This window comes from Lepidochelys kempii, chromosome 11 (assembly GCF_965140285.1).
Source record: "Lepidochelys kempii isolate rLepKem1 chromosome 11, rLepKem1.hap1, whole genome shotgun sequence".
Taxonomy (NCBI): Eukaryota; Metazoa; Chordata; order Testudines; family Cheloniidae; genus Lepidochelys; species Lepidochelys kempii.
The window spans coordinates 51,581,219-51,593,310 of NC_136390.1; the positions used below are offsets into that span (position 1 = coordinate 51,581,219).

Genomic DNA, 12,092 nt, shown 5'->3' on the forward strand with positions numbered 1-12,092 from the left:
CTTCCATGACCTCCATAACTAAATTGCAGCCTTAAACATAATCACCAGGAGTTATGTCTGCATAGGGACTGCACAATTAGGCATACAGATTGCAACATTTTGGTCGTGAAACCAGATTTTTGGGAACTAAGTTAGGGATACAGAAGGAAGTTTTATATTTGTGAAGAGTAAACAATATATTTGAATCAAGTAAGTAACAACTTGAATGTCAGACAATCTGTCTACCAGTATTTATAAAGTTCTTATCTTGGCATGATCTGCTCAAAATAGTATTAAATATCCAAAAAGAAAAAGAAAGAATCTGGAGAAGAGCCTTCTCACAGGGTGGATTTAATTAAATCAAAGCAATTTAAATCAGCAAGTGGGAAACTGATTTAAATAATTGATTTTTCTCATGTTTTCCATTTGTATTTTTTAGTTATTTTCCTAAAGACAAGTTGATTTTCATTGGCTGGTAATCATTAAAACATATTGATTTGCAACAAAATATAGCCTTCTCACTGGATTTGGTGCTGCTTTTTGCTAACCAGGAACATACACTATGTCTGTACACGTTTATTTAAGCATGTAGCTTAACTTACATTTATTCATATTCTTAATTTTTACATTTTTATTCTGTTAGAAAATGGTGAATGATGCATTTATTTACTAGTTGATTGGTTTTTCACTTGTGATTTGTATCAAGCTCTATTTGGATGGAAATTCAAATTCAATTAAAATGTACAAAAACAGAATTGTATTCTATTTTATTAAATAAAACTGTCTTAAATGTGCTGCATATATAAGAAAAAAGTTTATCAAAAAGTTAATCAAAACATGTTTTGTATTTAAAACTAACTGATTTATTAACCAAAGGAAGTATCTATAATTAGTGAATTAAACTGATTGTTTCTGATCACTACGTCCTAACAAGATTTGAAACTAGTGGACCTCATATTTTCACACCTAGTTTTTAATTCATATATTGGAAGAGGAAAACAAGTTTTCCTGCTTTTTCCACTCCCAATCATTTTCTTAACTTTGAATGAATTTTTCATTGAACTGATATAGTTGAATACACTTAAATAAAGAAAATATTCTCTCTGCATCTACAGAGATGCTTCTGTTGTCAAAAGGTGGTTTAGTACTTCAACAAACTATGGTTCCAGATGCTTATTCAGCGACTTCCAACAATCCATTGGTTTGATTTCCTTTAAAACTTGGCAGCAAACTTACTACTTACTACTTACTATTATTTTAATAGATTATAATAAGTTTGGGCTTTAACACAGGCTGTCAATTTCAAATTTAATTTTAAACGGCTTTATTTTTAAAAACAAATCTGTATTTAATTTAAATAAAAATATCTTATTTAAGTTTAAAAAAATCAATGTTTAAAAATTTTATCACCCCTTTTTTATCCCATTGAAATATATTTAGTTACCTGTGATCCCCTGTTCATATCAAGGCCATACCATACAGGCTTGAGGTCCGGTGATCTACTAGTCCACCACGTTTTGCGCGGAATGCTAGATGGGTTTGCAGAAATACAAGTCTCTCCAGTTTCCATATTGCAGTAGACTTTTACAGCATCTTCAACACAACCTTGGTTAGGGTCAACCCAATATTCTCCTGCAAAACACAAAAAATGTAATCTCTGCTATATTAGTAAGATTCCTGAATGAATTAGGGAGTTATAATTAGGAATCTCTCTAGATATTACAAAACACAAGTTCCACATTTACCTAATGTCTTTTATTTTGAGGCCTCAATGGCTAACCAGTTTAGCTGATCAATAAACAACTTGTGTAACTATATTGGGTATGATGTAACAACCCTCTACTTGTTTTAATGTACACTCCAGAGATAAGTTCAAGCACAATAGTTGGTTCCGTATTTTAAGCACTTTAAAATTGGGGGTAGTTAGATCCTGAATTTTGCTTATGCCCAGTTCTTAATTTGTAATGAAAGAGGTGCCAGGGGGCTTGAGCAATTTTTTTTACTTTAATAACTGACGTGGCAAGCCCAGAGGTGCCGGGGCTATAAAATGCCAAGCCTAGAGGGGCCGGGGCTCTGCCCTGGCAGAAATTAAGCACTGCTTAAGCCCATTATAAAGCCCCTTGGCACTACTCTGATGGAACAAAGCAGCCAAGCCTGGCACAGGGGGCATAGCTGCAGGAAAAGGGGAAAGGCTGGGGTTGCTCTCTCCCTAGCTAATCCTTAGCTGCCAGACAATTCTTATGGGGTGCTGGATGCCAGTGTAACTTAGAGTAATTCTAACACACTACTCAAAGAACAATGAGGTATATAAAATCAGGATGGGTAACCCATGTTATTTTAGCAACTGAATGGATTATGCATCCAAAGGCAGCATTTAGCCTTCAATGCTGAATTATTATTGCCTCAAACGGGCACTGTACCAGCTTATCACTGTGATCATACATACAGGAGTGGCGCTCCAGTGTGATCACACTTACAGGGGTGGCACTCCAGTGAAATACCCAAGTGCCTTACGCAATAAAATACTGAAGAATAAACAACATTTTTGCAAGAGGTTTTTGAGCTCCTTAATTCAAAAGACCTGGCATGAACGACAGCTATTACCACAACAACGTATATCATGCATGTTTTCCCAGAGATCCTAAGACCAGAATGGCAGTACACCAGGACAATGCAGCATATGCAGATACTACATTATTAAATGTTGCATTTTATACACACCGCTTTTCTTGGATGGATGACAGAGCTTTAGATCATCACAAGTGCGTGCTGGGTGTTTCTTGGAGCCATCGGGGCTGCGCATGGTTTCAATCTGGCTACTCAGTGACTTCAGTGTGGCATGGACTCCTGGATCAGTTTTATTGTTGTCATCAGGGGCTGCTTCATCTTCAGTGAATTCTGGCAGTGGATCTGCCATACTGTCATCAAAGTGGCCCATAATGTCACCGATGGCAGCTGTGAGGTGACCTGGGGGGCCTGGGGGACCTGGGGGACCAGGATCACCTGGAGGACCCTAAAAGTAAAAGTAGTAATAGAGATACACAAGATGTTTTCATTAGACAGAGTGGGGTTTGGGACAGTATAGTTATTAAAAAGACAAGCCTAGCCAAAATCTCAGCTCCAATCACCCTCAAACTTAGGGAAAGTTCCAGAGCAACACTTCACGGCTGACTCCTGCCTCTAAGGATAGAGATAAGAGGATAGGCCCACACATCTAAGGGCATAGACTGTCTCTAACTTTGTCTTGTACAGCTCTGAGCATTTTGGCCTGAAATTCGGAAAGCTTTTTAGCAAGTACATAGGGATACTGTACTAAATATGGGCCTTTGTTGGTGTTAAACAACGAATAATGCACTCCACAATGGATCAAACCAACACCTTGATCTGAAGAGCCTTGAGCTTTAGGATCTGAATTTTGTGGCTTCTAATTCTAAATCTGACGTTCTGGTACCACCACAGGCACACTGAGATTTAGCTGTGAAACTCCCTTTAATAGTAATTAACCAGAGTTCAAAACTAATGTTCCAATTGTCCAACCAGAAGCATGCCCATCAATCTAATACATTCTGTGTCTAGGAATTATGGTAAGAAATGTATTTCTTAATATGTTATTGTGAATTTGTAACTGAGGTAAGCACTGAGAGAAAGTAAAACTAGAAATAATAGTCTGAGACATCCTACCTCACTGTCTCAACTACATATCTGATCTGTTTTAGATTCAAGGTATAATAAATACTTTACTCAAAATTCTGAATTCTGCATTCATTTCATGACACCTCAGTAGCAGTTGAAATATATTGATAATTTGGAGGGAATTCATATAACAGCAACAAAAATGAAAAACTGATTCAGATATGGGAACTGCCAAGAATTCTTGGGTATGAGACAGCAGTTCCCAATCTACCTGTACCGTTAAAGATATTTTATCATGTCTCATCTCTTCTTCAAAGTAAATAATCCCCATTTTTTCAATCTCTCATTATACAAGAGTTTTTTTAAGACTTTGATTGCCACTCTTTTCTGAACCCCCTTAAGTCTATCCTTTTTGATGGGGTGCCCAGTACCGCACACAGAATTCCAATGAGGCTGCCCCACTGATGTATATAAAGGCATTATAATTTTTTTTGTTACTATTCAGCATCCCATTCCTTATGCATTTAATATCTTGTTAGCTTTTTAACCACGGCTGCATATTGAGCAGAAGTTTTCATTTATCAGACTAAACCTGGTCCCTTTCCTGAATTGATACATTTAATCTAGAACACCATAAGGTGTCTGAGTAGTTTAAATGTTTCCCTCCAATTAACAGTACTTTGCATTTATCAACATTGGATTTCATTTGCCATCATGTTGTCCATTCACATAGCTTCTTTACGTCTCTCTGAAGTTCCTCACTGTTCTGGTCCTAACTGACCTAGATAACTTTGTATCATTTCCAAATTTTACGTCTCTACTCACCCACTTTCCAGACTATGATAAATATATTGAACAACACAGGACCTTTTATGGAGCCTTGAGGTACCCCGCACTGTTAACCTTTGGCCATAATAAAAGTTTACCATTTAATCCTACTCTTTCCTTTTAATTAAAAGTAAAGTTTTTGATTCCACAACAATAATTTGCCTCTCACTTGAGGATTATTCAGCTTCTTTAGTAGCCTCTTGTGCAGGACCTTGTCAAAATCTTTGGGAAGTCTTCATACATTACATCAAGCAGTTCTCCTTTATCCACTACTTTGTTATTACTCAAAGAATTCTAAGAGATTAGTGAGACAAGATTTTCTTTTGCCAAAACCATTCTGGTTAGATCCTATGAGAGCATTACAAACCTAAAAGTGGCAATTCTTCAACAAAAAATCTTCAAAAACAGACTCCAATGAGAAACTGCTGAATTGGAATTAATTTGCAAACTGGATACAATTAACTTAGGCTTGAATAAAGACCGGGAGTGGATGTGTCATTACACAAAGTAAAAGTATTTCCCCATGTTTATTCCCCCCCACACCCCACTGTTCCTCACACGTTCCTATCAACTGCTGGAAATGGTCCACCTGGGTTATCACTACAAAAGGTTCCCCCCCCGCAACTCTCCTGCTATTAATATCTCACCTTACCCGATCACTCTCGTTACAGTGTGTATGGTAACACCCATTGTTTCATGTTCTCTGTGTATATAAATCTCCCCACTGTATTTTCCACTGAAGTGAGCTGTAGCTCATGAAAGCTTATGCTCAAATAAATTTGTTAGTCTCTAAGGTGCCACAAGTACTCCTTTTCTTTTTGCGGATACAGACTAACATGGCTGCTACTCTGAAACCTGAAATAATTCAGTTCACTTATGTTATTCTACATTTACAACTGCATAACTGAGCAGAACTTGGCCTTTAAATATCTGTGCCGGGCCTGATCAATAAGCAAGGATGTACAAAGGTAATTCTCTCAATTACTTGTAGTATCTGAACTCCAAGCAACAAGAGGAATTGTTGAGGATGGAATAAGGGGCTATAACTAGGCATAGCAGACTGAAATTCAAAACAGGAAAAAACGGTTACCTACCTTTCATAAGTGTTGTTCTTTGAGATGTGTTGCTCATGACCACTCCATTCTAGGTGTGTGCACGCCCACGTGCGTGGTCGTCAGAGACTTTTGCCATAGCAGTATCTGTAGGGTCGGCTGTGGAGCCCCCCTTGAGTGCCATGTTCAGGCATCTCTATATGTCTACACCCTCTCAGTTCCTTCTTGCCAGCAACTCCAACAGAGAGGTAGGAGGGCAGGTAATGGAATGGACATGAGCAACACATCTCAAAGAACAACAGTTACGAAAATTAAGTAACCATTTTTTCTGCTTCGAGTGCTTGCTCACATCGATTCCACTCTAGGTGACTCACAAAAAGTATCATCGGAGCTGGGCTCAGAGTTCACGGTGTTGCAGCTAGCCAAATCCTGAGGGAGGGACTCCTTGAACTTACAGAGGGAGTCCCATAAGTTAAAATTGTACCCACCCAAGATGACCTGGTGGTTCGCCACCCGGAATTGAAGGCTAGCCATTGAATAAATTTTTCTCCCAGAAAGGTCCAGTCTTTTGGCCTCTTTACTTTTGGGGGTTGAACTAATGTGCCCCCGCTTGTTCTTTTTGTTGGTCGCAGAGACAACCAGCGAGCCCGGAGGTGGGTGGGTAAATTCATACTCAAACCCTTTGGCCAAGATAAAGTACTTCTTTTCAGCTCTTTTGGAGGTGGGAGGGATGGACAACAGGGTTTGCCAGAGGGTCTTGGCAATTTTCAGGACCCCGTCATGCACTGGAAGTGCAACACATGCTGAGGTAGAGGCTGAGAGGACATTGAACAAGGTGTCCATCTTCTCAGACATCTCCTCCACCTCTAGGCCCAAGTTCTCGATCACCCATCAAAGCAGAGCCTGGTGTTCCTTAAAATTGCCTGGCAGGCTGGCCCTTGAAGGTCCCGCGACTACCTCATCCAGGGATGAGGACTGTACCACCAGGGGAGGCTCCAGAGCATTATCCCCCATGAGGGAGGGGTTTTTGGGGTGGGCGCTGTCTCCTCTACCCTGACCACCGAGCGGGTCTCACACAGCGATCCCAGTGCCGCCAGCTGTTGCTCCAAGGCAGTGGCAGATGAGCAGTGCAAAGGGGGCATCGTCATCACCAGCATGCCCCACGCACTCCAATAGGGCCATGGCACTGGCCACTGGCTGTGCTGCCAAGGTGGCGCCGTAGATGTTGATGCGGCCTCAGGTGCCCAATTGTGCCAGTGGGGTCTTGGCAAGGGGCTGAACTGCCCTTGTGTGCCAGAGGAATCCCCTCATGGAGACCACAGTGGGGCCATCACCGCCTGTGTCTGCCTGCTGACCGTCGCCACCAGAGACCAGTGTTTGGAGTGGCCGGATCGGCGCTCGTATTGAGAGGACCGGGGCTGGGGGGGAACAAAATCATGATGGGGAGCGCTCCCACGTTGCAGGTGACCGAGATCTGTGCTGAGAGGACGACCAGCAGGAAGGCGAATGGTGCTGGTGGAACGGAGACTGGCGCCTCCCTCAAGGCGATCCGCATCAAGATGGCGGGGACCACAATCACGGTGCCAGTGACAAGCACCAGAGAATCTGGGCTGCAACGCCAGAGATCTGCGGCGAGGAGATGGAGAGCACTGCCTTTCTCGGGGGATCGGTGGCTGGCTTGTCCTTGTAGGGAGCCTTTGGTGCTTCCTGCGGCGTGGGCAGAGGCCTCTGCTCTCTCAGTGCCGGGGGAGCTTTGGAAGGCATTGATGCCATCAGACATTTGGGTCCACTACCGCTCCTGGGAGTTGGTGGTGGATCCTTTCAGGGGCTAAGGGCCCTGACCAGAGAGGCATGTCCTCGTGGCTCCGGAGTGGCAGGGCGGCCCAAACTGGGTCCTTTGCCCGATGCCCCATGGTTTTTCTTGCCCGGTGCCGGAGAGCCGTGCTTCATTTTCTTTCTGGACACTGGAGCAGGGGGTGCGCTGGGCACCAAGGCCGAGGTACTAGGCGAGTCTTGGCAGGATGACTCAGAAGCTGGACAAAGGGCAACTTCCATGAGGAGAGTCCGCAAATGAATATCCTGCTCTTTCTGAGTCCTGGGTTGAAATTTTTTACAACTATGACACTTGTCCTTCACATATGATTCCCCCAAGCACTTGAGGCAGCTGCTACGGGAGTCAGTTACAGGCACAGGCCTGTTACAGTCCGCACAGGGCTCACACCCCAAAGAACTTCTAACTCCTAACTACGCTTAACAACTACTTAACACTAACTACTATAAACAACTATTTACAAGGCCCTAAGACTTGAAGTCAGAAGAGACGAAAACGCTAGCCCTTGCTATGCAAGGAAAAGTGCTCTGACTAACCACCATGTGTGGTAAGAAGGAACGGAGAGGGTGTAGGGCCGGTGGCTCCTGATATACTGACACATAACCGCGTCTCTCAAGGGGGCGCCACAGCTGGTCCTACGGATACCACTAAGACAAAAATCTCCAATGGCCGCACAAGTGGGCGCTCACACACCTAGAATGGAATCAACATGAGCAAGCACTCAAAGAAGAACTATTAGAATCAATATCAGAAGAAATTCTCTAAGATTTATGAGGGTGTAGAATAGGCTCCCCGGGGAAGTGGTGAAAGTCCAATTTCTGGAGTCATTTGGAACTAGACAGGATAGCTCACTGGAAAGTGTATTCTAGAGACCTAACTAACTTAACTAGCACATCTTCTCTTTCTCTAACTTCCAGAGTAGCTTTTGATGGAAACACATAACATATTATATTTCAGTTCACAAATGTCATGGCTAAAACCCTATCATATAGATTATTTGTGGAGTTATAAGCAGTTAAGAAACACTAATCTGTCATTAGGCATTACTCATAAATCTAAGATCAATTTTATAGAGTGCTCCTATGAGTTTTAACATGAGAATACCAGAGGGCAGCTTATCTCCCCAAAGTTCCATGAACTTACTTCAGGACCTGCTTCTCCTAGACTTCCTCTTACACCGGGAGGTCCCAGTGGCCCATGTGGTCCAGGACTTCCATCCTTGCCTGAAGGACCAACTGGGCCTGGAGGGCCCTGAATAAAATTAGAGAATTAAAGATTGGTTTTAATAACAATCATATTAGCCAATTTACTAAAATGCCTTTTATATTAAATGTAAATAATATCTCCTCCTGAAGCAATCCCGTGATTTTTGAAAAGTAATTAATTTAAAAGTAGTAACTTGTCTTTTGTCTGAAGTTCAGAAGGTAGCTGAATTTTACCATATACTGGTACTTCTGAATTTCTCCAGCCTTATGCCATAGAGCCAGATAGGAGGGCTGAAGGCCAGAGAACAGCAGAGGGAGTTGCCTGCTGACTTCTATGATGGAGAGTCAGAACCAAGGGCCAGAAACGACTGAAGGCAGGGGACCAGCCAAGGGTTTACCTGCTGATGGCTCCACGTTGTAGGGTTGGACGCTGGGGAAGAGTGTGAGAGTGAGTGGGAGTGAGGGATGCTCCCCTGGTGAGGATGATCACCAAACAGGGAGGTTGTGGGGGTTATTGCTAGGAAGAGCAGAGTTGTGCTCCAGCTGTGAGGTGTGCAGTGGCTAGCCAAACAGAAGATGACTAACAAGTATACTTCTGTAAAAGTTTTTGCTACGTCAGTTATTAAACAATAGAATTTACCTCAGTGAAAGAGAATAAGATAACCATTACATGAAGCAAAGGAGTACTTGTGGCACCTTAGAGACTAACCAATTAATTTAAGCATAAGCTTTCGTGAGCTACAGCTCACTTCATCGGATGCATAAAGTGGAAAATACAATGAGGAGATTTATATACACACAGACCATGAAAAAATACACATTGTAAGGAGAGTGATCACTTAAGATGAGCTATTACCAGCAGGAGAGTGGGGTGGGGGGAGAGAAAACCTTTTGAAGTGATAATCAAGGTGGGCCATTTCCAACACATTTCTAGGAGTTAACAAGAACGTCTGAGGAACAGTGGGGGGGAGGGGGAGGAATAAACAAAGGGAAATATGCCATCATGTGCCAGCAATGCCCCTCTGCCATGTACATTGGGCAAACTGGACAGTCTCTACGTAAAAGAATAAATGGACACAAATCAGATGTCAAGAATTATAACATTCATAAACCAGTCAAAGAACACTTCAATCTCTCTGGTCACTTGATTTCTGATCTCAAAGGGACTATCCTTCAACAAAAAAACTTCAAAAACAGACTCCAATGAGAGACTGCTGAATTGGAATTAATTTGCAAATTGGATACAATTAACTTAGGCTTGAATAGAGACTGGGAGTGGTTGAGTCATTATACTAAGTAAAACTATTTCCCCTTGTTTCTTCCTCCCTCCTCCGCACTGTTCCTCAGACGTTCTTGTTAACTCCTGGAAATGTGCTGGAAATGGCTCACCTTGATTATCACTTCAAAAGGTTTTCTCCCTCCCCCCAACTCTCCTGCTGGTAATAGCTCATCTTAAGTGATCACTCTCCTTACAATGTGTATTTTTTCATGGTCTGTGTGTATATAAATCTCCTCACTGTATTTTCCACTTTATGCATCCGATGAAGTGAGCTGTAGCTCACGAAAGCTTATGCTCAAATAAATTGGTTAGTCTCTAAGGTGCCACAAGTACTCCTTTTCTTTCTGAGAATACAGACTAACATGGCTGCTACTCTGAAACCTGTCATTACATGAAGTTATTTTAGGCTAAGATCAATAAACTTTATCTGCCTAACAGTGAACTGTAAACAGAAATTTGATTGTTTTCATACACTTATATATAACACAATGTACTCACTCTAGGGCCAAAAGGACCTGGAACCCCAGAACTGCCTTGTTCACCAATGGGACCCTAAGCAGAAAAAATTATATTTTTATTATATTTTAAATTCAACATCAGATTATCTTTAAAGAAATGTTGTGTAAACTTATAAAGCTATAATTGTCAAAGTGAGCCAGGATGTGCCCAGGAAACATATGTAGCAATTTCCCTCTGAGTTCTCAATCATTGTGCACTTTTAAGTCTCAATGTATTATTATCTTTTGCTACGGTGACACAAAAACAATGGTTATCAGTAAGGTAAGTAAAGTTTTTAACACTAGTACAAATCCACACACAAAATTATGTCTGAGGTACCATGCACAGAAAGTCCTTAGTTCAGTATTGTCCAATATTAATATGGTTGGCAAAACAATAGAAGGAAAAGAGGAACCAGCCAGAATCTTTATCCAAAGCTAAAACCAACTGATGCGATTCTGAATTGGGAAGAAGTTTCGGTTTGGTTGTTTTGCCTATTTGTTTTCCTTTTGCCTTTGGCTAGGACCAGGACATACCCTGCAGCTGAAATCAAAAAGTACTGCAAGTCCCGTATAAACAAAGTTTAATGAGAAAGACCATTCTCATCAGGATTTTATTATGATGCCTGTACCTTAAAGAGTTCAAATAGGATGTTTGAGAAGCATCTGAACTTCTGCGTGCCTATTTAAACAGCCAAAAAGAGTATCTATACTTCTGGACAGTGGTTCTTCTATCACTGGCTACAATATGGGTGATTACTGAAGAGGCACAGCTGCTACAACACCATTTGAAAGAGTACAGCATATGCTCCTGTGCTCCCCCAGGCACTGGGCCAGTGCACCCCCGGGTGGGTGGGGGTATCCATGGATCTTTCCTTTCTTTGGAGTTCATAGCCATTGGCAATCCAAGAATCGTATACTCATTCCCTATGCCTGAGCCCACGAGATGCTGAGCACTTTCAATTCCCACTTACATCTATTTTACCTGAACTAACTAATTTTTTTGTTTTATATATTATGAATCACAGTAATATTTAAGTGTCTTTTAGAAGAGTTTTAAGTTTCAGGGTAGTCTGTGCTCTCTGCTCCACAGGTTTGTTGAGATGACGAGACCTGGGATATGTTGGCCAGAGAGTACAAGATCTAGGGCAGGTCTACACTGTGGGACTAAGTCAACCTAAGTTACGCAACTCCAGCTATGTGAATAATGTAGCTGGAGTTGACAAACCTGAGGTCAACTTATTGCGGTGTCTACACCACGCTAGGTTGACGGGAGAAACTCTCCCGTTGACTTACCTTATGCTTCTCATTCCGGTGGAGTACCGAAGTCGATGGGATAGCAATCGGTGGTCGATTTAGCAGGTCTTCACTAGACCCGCTAAATTGACCCCCAGTGGATTGATCGCTGCAATGTGAATCCATGTTAAATGAAGATAAGGACAAAGACCAGGAGGAAGACCCAGAAAAAGGTAGTTTAAGATGCTGAAGGAGGACACAAGAAAGGTCAGGGTCAGCTTGGGAGAAACACTCAGTAGGAACGCTTGGAGATGAAGAACAAGAGCCACTGACTGCAACTAACAGAATAAGGTGAAGACAAAGAAGACAAAGGAAGTTTGTTGAGGAGGCAGAGAGGGTTGGAATATTTTGGGGAGCTGAGGGGGCGCAACATCTAACTACGAGATGCTGAGCACTTTGCTGGGTTTGCTTCCCTGATCACAAGAACTATGATTGCACTCAGCCTTTGCACAAGGACACTAAGAGTTGAGCCTCTGACACATGCAGGGCCAG

At 42.1% G+C, this 12,092-nt stretch overlaps 1 protein-coding gene across 1 annotated transcript in view; it reads right to left on the reverse strand.

Annotated features, from left to right (window-relative positions):
* COL5A2 (collagen type V alpha 2 chain) overlaps window positions 1–12,092 on the reverse strand; it is a 166,598-nt gene that overhangs the window by 7,397 nt on the left and 147,109 nt on the right. Inside the window, exons 49-52 of the mRNA XM_073306133.2 lie at window positions 10,306–10,359; window positions 8,467–8,574; window positions 2,701–2,992; window positions 1,424–1,611 (exon numbers count right to left, since the gene is read on the reverse strand). Coding sequence (XP_073162234.2) covers window positions 1,424–1,611; window positions 2,701–2,992; window positions 8,467–8,574; window positions 10,306–10,359 — 642 coding nt within the window. The remainder of the gene's footprint in view (window positions 1–1,423; window positions 1,612–2,700; window positions 2,993–8,466; window positions 8,575–10,305; window positions 10,360–12,092) is intronic.